The 20,384-nt window shown below is 48.2% G+C and overlaps 1 protein-coding gene across 3 annotated transcripts in view; it reads right to left on the bottom strand.

Annotated features, from left to right (window-relative positions):
• Positions 1 to 20,384, bottom strand: part of TNK2 (tyrosine kinase non receptor 2) — a 46,314-nt gene that overhangs the window by 15,716 nt on the left and 10,214 nt on the right. For all 3 annotated transcript variants that reach the window (XM_036746367.1, XM_036746365.1, XM_036746366.1), the window contains exons 2-9: positions 12,599 to 12,779; positions 7,908 to 7,978; positions 5,933 to 6,154; positions 5,215 to 5,367; positions 4,078 to 4,355; positions 3,141 to 3,267; positions 2,339 to 2,485; positions 2,061 to 2,155 (exon numbers count right to left, since the gene is read on the bottom strand). In XM_036746367.1, the coding sequence (XP_036602262.1) occupies positions 2,061 to 2,155; positions 2,339 to 2,485; positions 3,141 to 3,267; positions 4,078 to 4,355; positions 5,215 to 5,367; positions 5,933 to 6,154; positions 7,908 to 7,978; positions 12,599 to 12,761 (1,256 nt within the window). In that variant the 5' untranslated portion in view covers positions 12,762 to 12,779. The remainder of the gene's footprint in view (positions 1 to 2,060; positions 2,156 to 2,338; positions 2,486 to 3,140; positions 3,268 to 4,077; positions 4,356 to 5,214; positions 5,368 to 5,932; positions 6,155 to 7,907; positions 7,979 to 12,598; positions 12,780 to 20,384) is intronic.

Genomic DNA, 20,384 nt, shown 5'->3' with positions numbered 1-20,384 from the left:
CAAATGGGGGTCGCAAAGAGTCGGACATTACTGAAAAAAAGACAACACAGATCCCAAGATAGCTTTCTAGTGAAACACATTTCCCCCATAACACAAGCAGCTTGGACGGGAGAAGTAGCTATTGGGAAGGAATTCAACCTGCCTACCTTAGAGAACGTGGAGGGGCTTGGAGGGGACAGGAGGAATAGGGAAGGGAGTCCTAAGGGGGATTTTCTTGCCTCACTCTCTCCTTAACCCTGAACCTGCCCCTGCCCCTGCCCCAACCAGTTCCAACTTCCAAGGTATCAGATAACAGCAGGTGGGGCCATCTCCTTTGGCACATATGCTGGCACTGCTGGGGCTGGAGGGGAGAGAAGCCGGTGACTCAGGAGGTACCTGGAGGCAGAGGCACGTGGGGGGTGGGGCAGCAGCAGTTACCCAGGGTCAGGGCTAGGGAGGGCCCAGCCGGGAAGCCTTAGGGGTGGGGATTGATGAAGCAGGGGTGTGTGGGCGTGAGGAAGGCAATGAATGGTTGGAAGAGCCAGCCAGGACTGATGTGTTCATTGGGAGGGCACTGGAATAGGGGAAATCAGAGAGGTGTTAAACAAATTTATATGTGCAGGATGGTGAGAATTTAAAAAGAGAGAAAGCTGTACTGGGGGGGACAGATCATTCAGGAAACAGATCATCAGAAAGATCTTGAGGGAATCAGTAGGAATACAGAGGAAGGGCTTAGGGAGAGGCTAATGGCAAGGGTCTTACTGGTAAGGGATGTGGCTGGTTTCTGTGCTGAAGTTAGGAGGGGTCTAACCTCCTTGGGTCTAAGTGTCAGAGGCAAGTCACAGGATCACAGAGCTCTTAGAGGCCTTACAGATGAGGAAACTGAGGCAAACAGAGCTAAGTGACTTGCCCAAGGTCACACAGCTAGTAAGCATCTGAGGCCAGACTGAGCTCAAGAAGAAGAGTCTTCCTGACTCCAGGCCTGGTGCTCTTGTGCATTGTGGCACCACCTATCTGCCCCATCTTGGGGTCTCTGGGGAGGATAAAAAGGTAACACAGGAATTTAGTGGCAGAGCTAGGATTGAAATCCAAATCTTCTAACTCCAAACCCAACTTTCTCCAAATACTACGTCAAGGAGAGAAGACCACTTTGAGTGGGACATGGGATTCTTGTCATTGTCACAGCAGCCACAGGGCTGACCAACCCCAGCCAATTCTTATACCCTGTGTTCCCCTCGTCCCCACTGATGAGTCTGGCCCTGAGGTGAGGACCCTGCGGCCTTGAGACCACATGTGGCCCTATAGGTTAGTGGATTTGGTCAAGGGGCCACACTTGAGGACCTACAGGGCCACGTGGGGCCTCAAGGCTGTAGGTTCCCCACCCCTGGCTTGGCCCTTATGTACACAGCTAGGGCCTGGACCTGACAAAATTGGTAAAGCCTTGGGAGTCAGGAAGAATGAAGAAATTGCTGACAATTAAGCACCTACTAGTGCGCTATATGTGGTGTGGAGCATTTTACAAACAGGATTTCATTTGAACCTTGCAACAATCCTAGGAGATGGACACTATGATTATCTCCATTTTACAGATGAGGAAAACTGAGGCAGGCAGCCTAGGGGAGCACAGTTCATTTCTGAGGCCAGCCTTCCTGACTCCAGGTCCTGCATTCTATCCACTGAACCAATGAGCTGCCACTTGATAAAAGGAAGACTTTTTTCTAACAATTAAAACTGCCTAATATGGTGGCAGAATGGATAGACTGCCTGGCCTGGGACTGTGAGCAGGTTACTTAACCTTGTTAAGCCTCAGTTTCTTCATCTATAAAATGGGAGGGTTGAATTGGATGGCTTCCAGCTGTGATCTATGAGATCCTCTATATAATTAATGATGAAGTTTTAAAGAGCCTCTGGGCTTGTCCCCTACCTCTTTGGCCCAGATAAAGACCACAGAGAGTGAAATCTGAGCAAGTCCTGACTCCTCTCTTCTCTTCACACAAACCTCTGCCCAGGAGCAGAGCTGGCTCTCTCAAAGCCTCCGACAACATGCCCAGATGCAGCCCGGGGACCACCTCCACCCATACCTTCCCTCGATGACAGTGATGACATCATTCATCTGTATATGCAGCTTGTCCGGCTCCTCAAAGTCCTGAAGGGCTCTCATGTCTGTGGGCTGAGCCTGTGGATAGGGCAGAAGGATGGTGGTCAAGGACAGGTCACTTTTACCCTCAGCCTTCCTTCATACCGAAAGCAGAGAATATTACTCCAGTGCCAGCTTCCTCCCCCAGCCCCACCAGGGTTCCCAAAGTACCCTCAGCTGGTACTGACCCAGGGTCAAATTCCAGCCTCCCATGCCCCTTACCTCCAGCAAGAAGTCTCTCAAAGCTACAAAGGTAGGTCTGTCCTCAGGTTTGTGGGCCCAGCACTGGACCATGACATTGTAGATATCTCGGGGACAGTCTTCCGGGCGAGGCAGCCTCTCTCCCTCTTTATCAATCTTGTGTAAGATCTGAGTAAGGGAAGGGTAAGGTCTGTATGCAACCAGAGACCCCACTCTCCCCACAATCCATCTCCCAACAAAAGGCTAATTTGATTACTCCCCCCTTTAATGAGGCAAAACCTGAATCTTCTGGGGCCAGAGTAAATGCAGGCATGAGCTCCAAGCATGGGACTTGGGAGAAGTAGCCAAAGACTACTTCTCTTTCTCCGACCCATCTCCCCATGATCAGCTATCCCCACCTGAAAACTAAAGTCACTCAGATGTGGAGAGATGAACAGATGAGAAGGGAGGAGAGTGCATAGAGGCCTAGCTGCCTTCTCTCCATTAATTACTTCCTATTTATCCTGGATATAGCATGTTTTCTATAATTTGTTTGTCTGTTATCTCCCCCATTAGACTGTAAGCTCCTTGAGGGCAGAGATTGTCTTTTGCCTCTACTTGTATCCCCAGCACTCAGCAAAGTACCTAACTGCAGGAAGTGCTTAATCATGTTTGCTGATTATTTAAAAGGCGTCCCAGGCCAATGAATCAGGAGTCCCTGCCTCATCCAGGCACCCATCCTTAGAAGACCAGACAAGGAATCCAGCTAACTGGCAAGACTGTCCCAGGTCTGTTTTGTGAAGGTGGGAGAGCGGAAGGAAACATAATGAACTCAGACTCTCACCTGGCTTCCATTGAGGCCAATCCAGGGCTCTTGGCCATAAGTAAACATCTCCCACAGGGTCACTCCGAACATCCAGGTGTCACTGGCATGGGAAAAAGTCCGTGTCTTCAGGCTCTCTGGGGCACACCTGGGGGAAGGCAGAGCCCAGGCAAGAAAAAGTTACCAGCTTTACTATGTAAACTGCCTATGGTATCTCATCTCATCTCACCAGCACCTCCTAGAACAGGCAAAGGGAGCAGGAGTAGATGTAACAAAGTAGCCTGGGGGTCTTTTGGAACCAGGGCTCCAGAGGCTGGGGAAAACAAACTGAATGGCCTGTATTCCTCCTATGGCCTTCTCTGGCTACCAGAAGCCCCAAGACAGGTAAATAATTACTTGGGAACATTGCTACAGTAGATTAGGAAGAGTGGGCAGGCCAGGGATCAGATCAGGGCAGTCCAGGTCAGATATGGGGCCGGGACTATGCAGAGGGCATGTGAAGGGAGAAATAATGAGGATACTTTATGTAAATATACTACTATATATTAAATATAATATAAACATATCATTATAGTGGCACTTATACTATACTTTTAAGTTTTGCAAAGCATTTTACGTGCATTATCTTATTTGAGCCAAACTGTCCCATGAGGCAGGTGCTATTCTTATCCCCATTCTACAAACGAGGAAACAGGCTGAGAAACGTTAAGTGACTTGCCCAGGGTCACACAGCTATTAAGTATCTGAGGCAAGATTTGAGCTCAGGTCTTCCTAATTTCAAGTTCGGCACTCTCTCTCCTATGCCAGCTGGCTGCCTAGAAAGACAAGCAGGACAGTCTCAAAGAGGCACCTGGACCAACCAAGCAGGACCTATAAGGGGTGAGCAGAGCCTAAATAAAAGGCCCTAGCATGGGGAAAGTGCAGGTGGGAGCTGAGGTGCCCCAGTCCCCTCCCTCACCAGGCAAAAGGAACCTTCCGGTGCTCTTGCATGACATAGTGGTCATCATTCTGGGGCAGGGCCCTCATCAGTCCAAAGTCCCCAATCTTGACCAGGTCTCGGGTAGCCAGCAGCAGGTTCCGGGCGGCCAGGTCTCGGTGGATAAAGCGTTTGGCTTCTAAATAGCCCATTCCCTCAGCCACCTGCACGGCGTAGCGGCTCAGAGTCCCCAGAAGAAAGTGGCCCTGGTGTTTGCGCAGACGGTCCAGCAGAGATCCCAGGGGAGCTAGCTCTGTAACCTGGAACAGCCAGAGGAGTGAGAAGAGAAGGGGGGATCAGGGAAAGAATGCCTGCCACCGACCCCAGAGCCAGCCTACAAGGACTCCTCCTCAGACAGCATCCTCTTGTCCTGAAAACTGGGCCTCAGTTTCTTCATTTGTAACATGAATCGGCTAGACTAGCCAACAAGCAGCTAACTGATTGACTAGCTGACTTCTGAGATCCCTTCCAGCTCGAAGTCTATGATTTCCCCTTCCCCATGGCCTCAGCCTCAGCCACAGAGACCACCCACCCAGGCCTGCTCAGAGCTTTTTTTCATTAGAATGTAAGCTTCTTGAGGTTAGGGATTGTTTCATCTTTTCTATTTATATCCCCAGAACCTACTATCATACCCAGCAGATAGTAGGTGCTTAATAAATGTTCATTGTTTTGTTCATTCATTCAGTAAGTTCAGGGAGGTTTAGATGAGAAACTCTAAGATTGCAAAATTAAGGCCTGAGCACTCCAGGGGAGGCTTCAGGGAACATATCCCTGCCTCAAAATGGGGTGTGAAAGAGTCATACAGAGAGAAATTCAGAGAGTGAGCAGAGGTGAAAATTCAGCTGGGCTCCTTGGGACTATATACCATATTATACTGGAAGACGATATCAATGTCAGAATGTTCTACTTTGTCCTTCTTCTCCCCATCCCCTACTGTAAAATCTATAGCATTATCCTGGGGGAGGGGGATAAGGGAGCCTCTTTCTTCACTCTGAGAATGGGGAATGGGGAGGAAAGGAAGATGATTCCATGCAAGACTGCTGGCAGAAAGCTAACGGCGGCCTTCTTTCTTCTCTGGTCCGTGTTTCTCCTCCCCCACGCCCACCAGGCCCCACTCACCATTTTCATGGGTGGGGTAAGGACCACCCCGTAGAGACGGATTAGGTTCCGATGGTCTAAGGAGTGCATGGCATTGACCTCCCGGATGAAGTCGTCCATGGCCTCAGGCTGGCTCAGGACATCAGGCTTCAGGCATTTGACAGCCACGCTCACCTGTCCAGGACACAAGGATCACAAGGAATTGGGACATGGTCCCAGGGAAGGCAATGGCCATGAACGTGCCTGGGTGGCCATCAGTCTGACAGTTCTCAGGAAATCTTCAAGTTTAAACATTAATCAAATCTAGTTAAACCTCAGCACAGGCCCCAAAAACCACCATTTCCTGACTTTTCCCTGATCCAGTGGTATGCAGCAAAGGGAAGACAAATGCACTCTCTTCAGAGAAAGGGATGGGGAAAGTCAAAATGTGGATAATCCTGCCCTCAACTCCCACCCCCAGGGACCTCTACCATCCCTTCTCGACCCTGGGTACAACTAAGGTATTTATTCTAATTCAGAGGTTCTTAACTTTTTATGTCTTGATGGAGTCTTCTGCAATCTGGAAGGCTATATAGACCTCTTCTCAGAGTAGTGTCATTAAATGCATAAAAGACATAGGATTGCAAAAGAAATGAATTGTATTGAAATAAAGATGGAACTTTCTCCATCCAAGTGCATGGACCCCAGATTAACACTTCTCTGACTCTCTCAGGAAATCCAGAAGGTAAATCCAGCTTACCTTCTTCCCTGAGGGGGCATCCCACTCCCCTCTTCGTACGACTCCAAAGGAGCCATCTCCAAGCTTCTCGAACAAGCTCAGGTCTTTCTCCCCGATGAGGCAAGTGAGGCTCTGCAGCGACCCCTCCCCAATGGAAACCCCCGGGATGGGTGATGTCTTTCTGAAGGTGTTCTGTGACTGCGGAGTGGAGAATTCTGCATCTAAGCGCTTACCACTGAACACCTGGAGGACAGGGCAGAAATCGAGTCATGGAGAAGCACACGGTCTAGAGCAGACCAAGGTCTGAGTGTGGCTCTGGCTTGGAGCTGGTCAGAGCAGGACTCCTTATGGAATTTAGGGCCCCAGTTGGGCATAGTGATGAAGGGGGAAGGGAGTTAATGGAACAGTCTCGGCAGCCCAGAGCAGCTCTCCACCCTTCCCAGGCCACTTTGCAAGCACTGAGTTGCCTCCTATTGGCAGCTACTTGTTTATGCCCTCCCAGCAGGGAATCAGAGCCAGGAAAGATGCAGGGGCCTCCCTTGACCCTAACCCCTTCTCAAGCAGTGAGGGGCCCTCCCCACCTCCCCTTCTAATTTTAGCTTTGGCTCCTTCCCTCTCATAGCCACTTGGTGCTGCCTATCTCCAGCCCCCTCCCCAGGGAGTCACTCTGTCCCCTGTCCTGCCCAGGGGAGAAGATAATTTTAGTTTTGGAGGTTGGGAGAGGGGGAGAGGGGGAGAGAGAGAGAGAGAGAGAGAGAGAGAGAGTGAGTAAGTGTTGGGGGTGGGGGGAATGCAGTGTCTGAAACACTCAGGACAGCCTACTAGGGCTGAGATGGTATCTTGGAGCTGAGAAAGAGACTCAGAAAAGAGCACAAAAAGAAACTGAGTTTTGGGAATGGAAGCAAGTGAGAGGCAAGGCTACAGGTATCTGAGGACCAAATCTGCAGGAAAGCAAGCAGGTAAAGGAGAAATTATATGCCCCCTCCTAGGAAAATAAAATGAAATCTTGGCAAAACAGCCCTAGTCACCCCTTCTTGCCCCTGAGCAAGGCCTGCAGAATGCCCCCCTGCTGCAGCAGTCTACTCCATTATCCTACCAGTAGCTCCCATCTCACACTGGCCCAGTAAAACCTCCTCGAGATTGGCAAGGCCACCAACACTAAAGTCATTCACATCTAAGAACTGAGGACAGTGGGCTGCCTTGCTGCACAGTCCTGGCTTCTCTCTTTAGTCCAGGATTTGGGCCTACTCCTCACTACTTCCCTTTTCACACAACCTTCTCTCCTCCTCTATTCTTCTCACTTCTCTCCTCGACCCCCTCCCTTCTCCCTTCAGTCTGGGCAGAGGGCCAGAGCAACATCCACCAAAGGAGACCACGTGGCCTGGGGCAGCTGCCCCTTATCAGGCTCTCAAGTGGGTCCTTTGCTGTAGGGCCATCCAGGAAATTGCTGTTGCCAAATCCAGGAAAAGCACCCCCAATGCCACCCCTACCCCCTGGGACAGGGCCCACAGGGCACAGAGATGGGGAGGGAAGGCCAGAGACATTTCTAATAGCAGAACACAGGCCTACACAAATTTCCTTTCTCACTGTCTTTTAGGAAAACAAGCAAAGGGCCAAAGAATGAACGAATTCTAAGTTCAGCTAAGATGGCAGCTGGGGGTGGGGGGTGGGGTGGGGAGGCGGTAGTTAAGAGGGATACATTTACTTAAGGCAGAAGTTACCCCAGGGACTACAGAAGACTGAAAGCAAAAAAAAAAGGGGGAAAGATGCTGTTTTTAAGAAAAATATTACAGTGGAATTTCCCTAGATTCCTGGAATTGAGGGTGGGAATGGGGTACACAAGAGGTCTTCTATCCTGAGATCATATGGTTCCCACTGTACTTGACGGACTGACTCTTGCCATTGGGAGAAAGAGAGAATGAGGTCTCTGCTAAAGACTCTACTCTTCCCCGCTACACACCCTAACCCCTCCCCTGCCACAGTCCAATGCACTCACCTTGCTCATCCAAGACTTTCGCTTACACATCGCTTTTCTCCGTTTCACAGCCTCCCACAGCCTCCGCTGACCTGCAGAGAGTTGGCACCAGTGTCAGAGGGCATACATACCTCAAAGGATGAGGGATGCTGCCTAGCAGCAAGGAGAGATTAGTAAGGTCTTCAGGCATAGTATCCCATAGAAACATTGCCATGCATAACCAAAAAACAGCAAAAGAAAGGACTGGTGAGGAGTAGGCTGAGATTCCCACCCCAAGGACTACAGTAAAGCTACTGAAGACCCCTTAAGGCACAATTTGGGCCAAAGAATCTTACTGATTTCCCCTTGGAAGTTGTCTTGTACTAAAAGGATAACAAAGAGAAAGGTAGAAGAATAATCATCAATAATTTTACAGAAGAGGAAAACAGACAACAGCATATAACAGAAAGAACCAAGAGATGAAACTAAACACTTTGAAATTATAATGAATAAGGTTAGCTCCAGTGAAAAGTTAAGAAAAAGAACCTCTGTCTCTCATCTGCAGAAATAGAAGACCATGAGTGTGGAATAGTGAATATACTGTCAGATAAAATCAACCTGTTGATTGGGGGTTTTTAACTGCCTTTATTTTTTTTACTCCTTTTAAAAATCTGTTACAATGCATGACTCAATGGGTGGGGCAGTGAGGGGGGAATATATTCAGAAACTAAAATTACATAAAATCGAAAACTAACAATAAAATTAAGAGGGGTATAGGTGTTTGTCTGTTTAAAGAATAGGAGAGGGGCAGCTAGATGGCACCGTGAATAGAGCACCGTTTCTGAAGTAAGGAGGATCTAAGTTCAAATCCGACCTCAGATATTTGCCAGCTTTGTGACCCTGGGCAAGTCACTTAACCCCAATTGTGAAGGCAGGAAGGAAGGCAGGAAGGAAAGAAGGAAGGAAGGAGGGAGGGAAGGAGGGAGGGAAGGAGGGAGGGAGGGACGGAGGGAGGAAAGGAGGGAAGAAAGGAAGGAAGGAAGGAAGAAAGGAAGAAAGGAAGGAAGGAAGGAAGGAAAGGAAAGGAAAGGAGACAGATTAAGTGATTTGGCCAAAGTCATTCATCTAGTAAGAAGCAAATTAGAACCCAGGTCTCCTGATTTAACCACTAGTGCTCAATCCACTATCCCATGTTGCCTCATCTAATAATAACAATAATACCATAATGGTCAATCAAATTTTTAATCAAGTTTTAGATTTCTTTCACTTCACTTTTAAGACAAAGAAGCAAATCATTAAAAAAATATACAAGCTAAATTAGGAATCTTTTTTTTTTTAATCTCCCTCCTGGGGTATATCCTGAGGACACTACACCTTCAGCCCAATCTCCTCCAGTAAGGACTCAGCAACCCCCTGCACACATACCAAGCAAAGCAGGTGGACTTATTTTCTTTGGCCCTCAGGCTGGATGCCACCAAGATGTCCTCTCCTCAGAATCAGTGAGAGCTGCTGTCAGATTGAAGGATTATCAACTGGCTATCCTTCCCCTTCCTGCTTGAGAGTCAGCCCCAAATACACGGCAGCTCCTCACTCCCACCCTTTCCGAACACTAGACACACCTAGGTGTACACACACACACACACACACACACACACACACACACACAAAACCTGACCGTGAAGCCCTCCAAGAGCTTGAATCAAAGAATGGTATGATTATATCACACTTAGTAAAGGCAGGGTCTGAAACAAGCTAATCTTAGGGAAGGTTTGAAGCAAACACAAACTACATATTTTAATTGACAAGACCACTCCATCCTGGACAACACATATGTGCTTGATACAGAGTTTTTAGTTATGCAAAGCAAAGCACATTCACCACAAACCAACCAAAACAATTAACAAATACCAACTAGGCACATACTACGTGCAAAGGGACCAAGCTTGGTGCAATTACTCTGGAAGGTTCTCATGTGAAAGAGGGATTAGACTTAGTCTCTTTGATTCGATTCAATTCAATAAACATTTTTAAGCACCTACTATGTGGCAAAGTGGACAGCCTAGAATCAGAAAAACTCATCTTCCTGAGCTCAAATCTGGCCTGAGACTTAGACACTTATTAGCTGTGTGACCCTGGGCAAATAATTTAACCCTGTTTGCCTCAGCTTCCTCATCTGTAAAATGAGCTGGAGAAGGAAATGGCAAACCATTTCAGTATCTCTGCCAAGCTGGACACAACCGAAAAGGACTCGACAATGTGTCAGGCACAGTGCTAAGGACTAGAGATATAAAAAGAGGCAATCTGATCCAAGATGACTGAGCCAGGACAAGCAGCACACTTCAACCTGAAGTAAAGAAATACATCTTAACAATGCAAGCGGACCCAGAGTAGAATGTGCGTCCTTGGGAGAGAATGGGTTCCTTTCCCTATAGGTGGGCCGGATGATCCCTTGATGGAACGTGATTTAAGCACAAAAACTTCCTCATCTCTTGGGTGACAATGAGATTGCTCCTGTAGCCAGAATTACCAGATGGATCCGACTCCAGCAATCTTCTATGAGATTTCCTATTAACCCAGGGCTACTAGAAATCAGTTACACTCAGTCATATACCTGCATAAGTACGGGCTGGTCATCATGACCTCTAAACACTCTTCCAATTTTGTGATTCTTTTATCTACAAGGACCTCACCCCAAGTCTATGGGCTATCTCCCCTAGCCAAGTCAACAAGCATTTATTAAGTGCCTGCTATGAGCTGGACGCTGTACTACTAAGGACTAGGGATATAAAGAGAAGCAAAAAACAGCCCCAAGGGGCTCACGATCTAATGGTAGACATACCATACAAACAACTATGGACAAACAGGATATACACAAAGTCGGCAATAATCAATGGAGGGCATTGGTACAGGGATGGAGAAAGGATTCCTGTACAAGGGTGAATTTAAGTTGGGACCTGAAGCAAACCAGAGAAGCCCAGGAAGTGGAGAGAGGTGGGAGAGCATTCCATACGCAGTGGAAAGCCAGTGGAAATGCCTGGAGTCAGGGGATGGAGTGTCCTGTGCAAGGAACGGCAAGGAGGCCAATGTCACCGGATCATGGCATATACAGTAGAGAATAGAGTCTGAGAAGACTGAAAAGGTAGAAAGGGGCCAGGTCAACTATTAGATACCACATCTCTCCTGTCAGATTGGCTAAAGTAAAAACAGGAAAATGATAAATGCTGAAGAGGATGTGGGAAAATTGGAACATTGTTACATTGCTGGTGGAGTTGTGAGCTGATCCAGCCATTCTGGAGAGCAATTTGGAACTATGCCCAAAGGGCTACGGATATGTTCATACCCTTTGACCCAGCAATTCCACTTCTAGGGTTGTATCCCAAAGAGATCACACAAGTGGGAAAAGGACCCATATGTACAAAAATATTTATAGCGGCTCTTTTTGTGGTAGCTAAGAATTGGATATCAAAGGGATGCCCATCAATTGGGGAATGGCTGAACAAGCTGTGGTATATGAAGGTAATGGAATACTACTGTGCTATAAGAAATGGGGATGATACTGATACGGACTTCATAACAACCTGGAAAAACCTACACAACATAATGCTGAGTGAGCGGAGCAGAGCCAGGAGAACATTATACACAACCACAGATATATGGATTCTGTGAGGACTAACCCTGACAGACTTTGCTCATCTGAGCAACACAAGGTACAAAGACAACTCCAAAGGATTCCCAATTGAGAATGCTATCTACATCCAGAGAAAGAACTATGAAGTATAAATGAAGACTGAGGCACACTTCATGCTAGCCTTTTTTCTCCCCCTTTTTTTTCTTTTTCTCTCTTTTGTTTTTGGGTTGGGTTTTTTTTGGTCCTGTTTCTTCTTTCTTATGATTCATTCCATTGGTCATAATTCTCCATAACTTGACTAGTGTGTAAATTAATTCAATGCGAAGTTATACGTGGAAGTTATACGGGATTCCATGCCATCTTGGGGAGGGAGCGAAGAAAATCTGGAACTCAAAATTATGTAGAACCAAGTGTTGTAAGCTAAAAATAAAAAAAAATTAAAAAAAATAAAAACCCCCCAAAAAAGGGGGGGCCAGGTTATGAAGGGCTTCAAAAACCAAACATAAGATTTTATATTTGATCTCTGAGGTAAGAGGGAGCCAATAGAGTTTATTGAATGGGGGGATTTGGGGACAGGGTGTGACCTGAGCCTTTGGAAGATTAATATGATGGCTGAGTACAGCATGGACTGCTGTGTGGAGAGACTGGAGGCAGAGAGAACCACCAGAAGGCTTCTGTGATATTCCATGTGAGGAGACAAGGGCCTGTACCAGGGTGGTGGCAACACTAACTTACGGAAGGGCCATTCTAATCTCTGGTTAGAATGTAAGACTCCTGAAGGCAGGCACTTTCACTTCTGTCCTCACTGTGTCTACAGAGCCTAACACGGCGCCTGGCACATAGAAGGCTGCTTAATAAGTGCTTGTTTGCTCAGTTAATTAAGCCAACCCAAAAGCCTAGTCTCTCCAGGCGGTGCTGGCAGTTTCCAGTTTTTCCCTGAGACACTACAATTGCTTGCCTACCCCCAACAGCAAATAGAGGGGAACCAGGCTGAAAAATGGCCAGTCTCATTGAGGGTAAAGGAGGTCAAAAGGCAGCTGGGGAATGTGACCAGAGAATGGAAAAGAGGCCAAGGTCAAGAGCAAAGAGCAGCATCCTTACGTACCAGGGCGACCCATGCCAATCTTCTCCAGGTCCTCATTCTTGACATACTCAAAGTGGGACAGGCGGGTGATGTTGAGGTCATCTCGGAGACGAAGGAAGTACTGCTGCAACTGGACCTCAGCCAATAGCTCAAGCAACCAACCAGTGCCCTCCTCTGCCTGCATACTGCTTCCCTCCAGTCTCTGTGGGGAAGGAGAGCAGGGGTCAGAACCAATGAAGGCTCAAGAAGAAAGGGGAGCAGGGAAGAACGGGAAGGATTCTCTCCCCACCCTACTCACTCTGGCTCCACAGATGACCTAGCAACACCACAGGTGCAGTAAAAGGACAAAGCCAGGTCTACATGCTGGAAGTCCTATGGAGTGGGAGGGCTACGTGTTCCCTCCAAACTCCCAAACACAACTTTCCAGAGGAGCCTGCAAACAAGGGACCTTTTCTCTTCCCTGCTAGAGAAGTGACTCTGCCTATCTTCCTGGGTCCCTCCAAGACAAGCTAAGAAACCCTGACTCGCTAGTACCCAAAACTAGTACCCTAACAGGTATAAGTCCCTAACTAACCATCTCACTAATAATTTTGTCTTTCGTTAACTGCCACCTCTTCAAATTCCTCAAGCATCATCCTCTCTGCACAGACCTAGAATGACCTAAGCCAGGTCTGTGGGAGCAGGACAGGTGACTGACTTCCTTCCTTGTTCTCGATGATTCAGAGGATTTTCCCAGTTTCGCACAAGAGAAATGTAACAAATCCCTGGTTTTCAGTGAGACGAGGGTTAGCTCCCTGCTACACACAAGCTGTACTCCCCTAAGTCTCTTCCCCCCCCCCATCCCGAGAATGACGTTTCTCACACTAGATGGAGGAATGTGAGAATAAAGGTTGGGGAAGCCAAGCCAATCCCTAAGGCCAACGGATCTACAATATGAGGAGCTTGATCCTCTAGTACCAGTCATCTGTAAGAGTGTCACTTGTGCATGGTTAGGGCTACCCAGGTAAAAACCAGTCAAGGACATCACCAGGAGCACCTGGCCTCTGTGATAAAATACTAGACCACTCAGTCAAGTACTGGATGCCTGGCAATAATAACAACTGACATTAATATTAACACTTTGTATTAATATTTACTTTTATATATTAATTAATTTATGTTATATAGTTATATATAATTATATATATAATTAATATAACACTTTAAGGAATACTAAGTATTTTGTATGTATCAGCTTACTGGACGATTATGTCCAGGTTACGATTTATATCCATTTTACAGATGTGGAACATGTTACCTCTGAGGTCCTATGAATGAACTTGATCCCATGTCCACCAGCCATCAACTCCTGAAGTTCTTAGCCTTCCCACCAACACTGTTCCCCCTCCCACAAGTTTCAAATGTTCCCAAAATGAAACAATAAAGAGTCTTGAACTAATAGCAAGGAGACCTAGGTTCTGATCCCAGCTATATTCCTAATTTGATGTGCACTTTTGATGGGAAAGTCACTTTAAAATTTTTATACTCTTTGATCCAGCCATTGCACTACTGGACATATTAACCTAAGGAGATCAAAAGATAGATAGGTCCCATATACACCCATATCTTCACAGAACCCCTTTTTATGTTAGCAAAACAAAACAAAACCTAGAAACAAATCAGACATTCACTAATTGAGAAAAAGCTGAACAAACTATGATATATGAATAAATGGAAAATTATTGGGTTATAAGCAAAGAATACAAGGAACTCAGACCCATGGAAAGATCTGTATGACCTTATCCAAAGCAAAATAATTATACAAAATTATGCTAAATTATAAAAGAAACCCATGTAAATTACATGTTACATATATTACTATATTGGATATTAAGTTATTATATATTATATTAATTATGTACTAAGCCATATTAAATAAACTAATTATACAATACTAAAAAGAAAACCACTAAAAGGCAGCTGAATTCAGAGGCATTGCTAGAGCCCACCTGGGATCTAGAGAAAAGATAAAACATACTTCTTGTAGTAGAGAGAGGAGGTGCTAGTGGGGTGGAATGTGGCAAACACTATCAACTGGCTTTGCTTAATTGTTTTTCTTTGTTCCAGGGAGGGAGGAGGTCACTATATTGGGAAATGGTTGATATAAAAGAATAAATGGTACCAATAACATATGTGAGAATCATTTCATTTCCAAGTACAAGGCGCGGTTTTCTCCTCTCAAATCAGGGCAGTGACTAGGCAATCTCTAAACACTCAGCTCTGGAATTCTTTGATTCCATGATAGCCAACGTTCCCAACATCACTGTTTCTCATAGCAAAGCTCTTAGGGAATATCTGGACTGCCCTGGTCCAATCTCTAGGTCTGCCATGTTCCCAGCTGCTAACAGACACAGCACCCCTCCTCTGTCCCAGCTGGAACACCAAAGCCTTCCCAGGCCGGCCACCTCCCCATTCCCACAGTTCCGGACAATGTAGCTCTCTTTGGGGATGGAGGCAAGAAGAGAGGAAGACAGCAGCTGCTGAGAAAGGCTACGAAGCCCTGGTAAGGGGCCAAAGGAGATACTCTCAATCAGCCAATCAACAAGCATTAATTAACCAATTACTATGTGAAAGGGGCACTATACTAAGCTCTGGGGATGGAAAGCAAGGCAAAAAATACCAACCCTGCCCCCAAGAGCCAACATTCTAATAGAGGAGACAACATGAAAACAACAGCTATGTATTTTCAAGATGATACAGAGTAGGCAGAAGATGAAGGCAGCTAAGTGGTTCAGCGGACAGAGCACTGGGCCTGGAGTCAAATCAGCCTCCCACTAACTAGCTGTGTGACCCTGGGTAAGTCACTTAATCTCTGCCTGCCTTACTCCACTGGAGAAGGAAATGGCAAGCCACTCCAGAATCTTTGCCAAAAAACTTCACATGGGGTCACAAAGAGTCAGACACAATTGAATGACTGAACAACACACAGAAGGTAACCTCAGAGAAGCACCAGCAGTGGGTAGAACCTGGAAAAGCCTCTTGTGGAAGGTTGTGTTAAGTCTTAAAGGAAGAAAGTTCAAGGCTCCCTCTGATGATGCTAGGAGAGCTGGACAAGAGAGCCCAGAATGACTTCTCAACCTCAGTGGAGGAATTTGTGCATGGAGGTGGAGGAGAAAGGGAATAGAATTTGAGGGCAGAAAGGGTCTGTTGAGAAGACAGAACATCCCCACTCCCTGAAAGCTAGCACTTTCATGAGATCTCAGAAGTCACAACTATGGGTACATAGGTACATATCCTCATGCAAAACATATGTTTATATATAAACATATGCACATATATGTGTGTACATGTATGTATGTATGTACACAAACATACACCTACACGAGAGCACACACACACACTCCTACCTCTTTCTACTAACACCCTCCCACCCCTACTCCATATGACCATTGAGGAAAACCAGTACTAGATAGAGGGCCTAGGAGAAAAGGGGGGTTGGGGGCAAGAAGTCCCTCAGATCAGAGTCCTCATTCCCACACAAAGTTGACATAAGAACCTAGAATTCCAAGTCCTTTCTTCTTGTCCACCACCCAAGGGCTATATACCATCGGGGGTGTACTCCCACTTTCTCTGCTGTCCCCCTACTCACTGTGTAAAGACGTAGTCGAAGCCGAGTCAGGAAAGGGAAGGAAAACTCCAGACCAGGGAACCGGCGAAGCATCTCTGAGGTTGGCCCTAACCCCCTCAACCCTCAAAAAACAAGTGCTTGTGAGGAAGTCACTGGGACTCCAGGACCCTGGGATGATGAGAGCTGCAAGATGTGGGAGCCTCCTGGCCCCCAAGCCCAGGGCTGTCCAAAGGCAAGGCAACTGGGGGTTCTCCTTCAAAAGCTCCCAACATTCCCACTCTCCAAAAACTACTGCACAGGAGGGTGGCTGTGCTGTTCTCCTTCCCTGTTCCTGCTTCAGGACTCTTTCAGAGCTGTCTAGAAAAGAGAGGGCTAGTCAGCTGGCTGTCCTCAGGCTGTCTCTGGGTCTCTGTCTCCCCCACGGCCCAGCTCAGTGGTCACAGCTCCAGACCTCACTCCTCTATAGCTCCCCTCCCAGACTGAGGAGCTCAGGCATTGGCTGAGAAAAGACCTCTCTGAACTGTAGCCAAGAGGGCGGTGGGAATGGGGGTGGGGGGGTGAGGGAGGAGAGTGTGTGCTTCCTCTGGACCTCCCAGTCACCCATGGCCCCCCTCCCTCTCTCACTGTACACAAGGCCCCCTGTCTCCTGCCTCCCATCCCAGCCCCCACTCTTCCAGACAGCCCCTTAGATGGGGGTGGGGACAGCTGGGGGGGGGGGAGGGTAGTGTCAGGCCCCAAAGGAACTGAATCTTTCAGTCTGATGGGTGACTGGCCCTGAGGCAATGAACTCCATAGCCTCTTTCCCAGGCTCTGAGGTTCAGGTAACACCCCTTCCCTCAAAGCAGGCTACTCAGAGACCCTTCTTCTGTCCCTTTTGCCCCCCCCAGCTTAGTTGTGTGGCTCCTGGCTCAGACCCCATGTGTCCCAGTTGCCCTGGTGCCCGACGGAAATAGGGAGTTGGCAGCCAACCAGGAGGCAGAGCTGGGACAGCCCAGTCAAGAGATGAGGTGGGGGTGGGGGAACAAGGGGACTTCTCCTTCCCCTCCTCAAGGGGGAAACCCTGTCTTCAGCTCACAACACCCAGACTCCCTCACCAAACCAGCCAGTACAAGTCCTACAAATATCCTCTTCCCCCTACCACATATACCCTGTCTGGTCACTTCTGCCACCCCCCACCCCCACTGTGCCATGATACAAACACCTCTAGGCTTCTGGTCACCTTCTCAATCCTCTCTGCCGGCCCTCCTCCCCACTCTAGCTCAGAGAAGGGACTAAGAGTTGTTCCCACCCCCAGCTCAACACCCTCCAGACACACCTGACAGCTGCAGGAAGAGTTCTCCAACCCCCTTCCCTCTCAGTCAGACCCAGGGAGCCCCTCTTGAATGGAATACACAAGTCCCTTGTCCCAGCCCAGCTGGCTAACAGCTGTAAGGGACACCAGCTGGTGGGGAAGACTGGGTACCCTAGAGGCTAGAAGTGAAGAGTCTGGTAAGTCTGGATCCTTATATTCTCTCTTTCTGGGGTTTCTCCTCTGACTGAGTCCCTCAAAGGGGTGGATAACAGCTCTCTGTGGCTCTCTCCCTCAGCTCCACTGTCCCCATCCATCTTGTTCCCTTCACCTAGTCCCCACTACTCACCATTCAAGGCTTCTTTCAGTTCCAGTCTAACCCTCAAAGCACAAATTTACTCTGGGAAGGCAATGGTGGGGGTGGGGGTGGGGGTGGGAGGAGTGGAGGGAAAGAGTTATGACTGATCCTTCCTCCAGCAAAGGGGTTGCCAACCTCTAATGTGGTCCCCAAAAACTACCCAGCCTGTATCCAACCCAAGGGATTTCTAGGTCAGTGCTAGATGGACAGGCTGGCCAAGAAAGGGTTAACGCTGGGTCAAAAGCAGAAGCCAACTTTGCTTCCCAACACCTACAGCAGAGGTGGAAGTCTAGTTCACTGCTACCTCCTGCTATCCTTCTCTAGGGCATTTCTGGGGCTATAAATCCTAAATTCGGGACTACAGAGAGCTCCTGGAATTCCACTGAAAACCCTGCCTCCATTTTCCTCATAAGCTCCAAGTTCCATCTACTTTCTCCAGGTGGCCGCTGCCCCCTGCAGGCTCTAGGAGAAAACACCAACCCAGTATTCTCCAAGGGGAGAAGGGACATTGAGAGTCGGCTTCAGCTGCCCTCTAGTTAAACCCCAGCCATCTATCTATTCAGGAGAGAGGGCAGAAATGCCCTTCCAAATGGACCTGTGTGGAACCCGGCCCCATCCTGTCTCCACGGTTTTGGTATGGAGAGCTGCAATGTGACAAAACCAACTACCCCTACAGGTGACCCCCGCAGGTGAGGAAAGAGGCACGGTGTGGGTACACCTAGCTCCCCTCCCCCATACTGCCTCCTTTCTCTTTCCCCAACTGAAATCCTCAGGACTGCGCTACAATCACCAAGAAAGCACTGCTTTCTCATTTCTGAAGGGCACAGATGTACTACCCTCAGCTGCCCAGATACCCCATGGGAAAGGTGGGGAGGGGGCGGGGGGGGGGAGGGGGGAGAGACATACCTGCCTAATTCTACCCATTCATCTCATCCCCTCCCCTCCTCCACCCCAACCAAGGTCTATCTCCATCCTCCTCTACATTTGTTAAGCAATGACAGACAGGCTTATCCTACTGGTGCCCAAATGGCAGGGAAGGTGCAAGCTTCTGATCCTAAGGTCCAGGGAGCAGGTAAATGGGACCAGGAAGACAACCGAAGCCCACTGGCCTGGCCTGGGCAGTCCCTGATCCTCCCCTCTTTACCCTTTCCACTCTGTCAGTAGCATTTTCATCAATCAAAGCTCCCCTGCAGGCAGGACCCCGGCCCCATTGCCTTTCCTCCCCCACGGCAACCTGCCAGATCATCCCTTAACAACCCATGACGGCGAAGAGAACAGTTAAGGGCTCTCAGGGCCTCATCTCTGAGGGGGTGCTAAAGGCTGCCATTCTCTCTCCCTCTTTAACCCCTTTCCCCTTCTCACCTTTAGGCCCCAAATCCCACCACCCATCTGGGCAGGAGGCACTGCAGGCAGCCAGCAGAGCTGCTGTCCAATGCCCAGCCCACCTGGGGAGGCTGGGTTTGCTTCCTCACTGTCCTGTCTGTCCCCTCCCCCTAACCTCGTTCCCAGCTTCCATTCCGCTGCTGGCGACACAGCCTCGGCAGTGCTAATGCTCATGCTCCCATCCAGACCAATGGGCCCTCCCCCACTGCTCTCAGCTTAGGAAGAGGAGAGAGTCAAAGAAACTCGAGGGGAGGGGGTGGGGGACGAGACCCAAAGAGTGGGGAATGACCCTCTAGGGCACAGGTTCCTTAGCCTTTTTGCATGTAACAGACTCCTTTGGCAGACAGAAGAAACCTATAGATCCTTCTTAGAATAATGTTTTTAAATGCATAAAACACCTTTAACAAAGGAAACTAATGGTTAACAAAAATAAAGATGCAATTTTTTTTTCCCTATCCAAGTCTATAGACTCCCTGAAACCTGTCCAAGAATCCCAGGAAAAGAACTCTTCCCCTTAAGAGGTCTCATCTCTAGCCCCCCAATCACAGCCCCTTTGCCCCAGTTTCACAAAGAAGCCCCAGTCTGAAGGGACCCTAGACCTCACCAAAACCTCAGAGGTTAAAGTGCCCCCTATGAACGAGGGTTTGGTTCAGACTTGGGGATACCAACCACCATGTGGTATGAAGACATTCTCCACTTCTATCTCCCCTCCCTTAAGGGTAAGGTCTTAGAAGCTATATGGGTCACCTCCTCTCACCAAGACGCATCTAGCACGGTAGAGAGTAGCTGACACTCTGGTCAACCTTTCCCTCCCACCCCCCTATTAGATACAGTTCAGAATATCACAGCTTATCTTATTCACAAGGCTTTCTACTTCCAAAGAGAGGAGGCACTCAAATTCCTAGGAAATTCTTCTTAGAAATGGTTAGTGCCCACCCAGAGAGGAGCAAGGCCCACACTTCTACCCTCAAGAGTGCTGCCTGGCTCCCCCTGCTCAGTTTCCCCTCCAACTTCCTCCCATCACAAAGTTCCCAAGCTCAAATGCTTCACCTTCCCACCAGGGAACCCACTGTCCCTGGCTACTTGGAGCAGGTTAGGAGTAAAGTCAAGTGATATAATTCCCAAGGCATGGACCCTGCAAAACAAATGCCCACAACCCTGGTGGGGAGTT

This window comes from Trichosurus vulpecula, chromosome 2 (genome assembly GCF_011100635.1).
Source record: "Trichosurus vulpecula isolate mTriVul1 chromosome 2, mTriVul1.pri, whole genome shotgun sequence".
Classification (NCBI taxonomy): domain Eukaryota; kingdom Metazoa; phylum Chordata; class Mammalia; order Diprotodontia; family Phalangeridae; genus Trichosurus; species Trichosurus vulpecula.
Note: the sequence above shows the minus strand (reverse complement) of the source record. Positions and strands in the feature narration are given on the sequence as shown.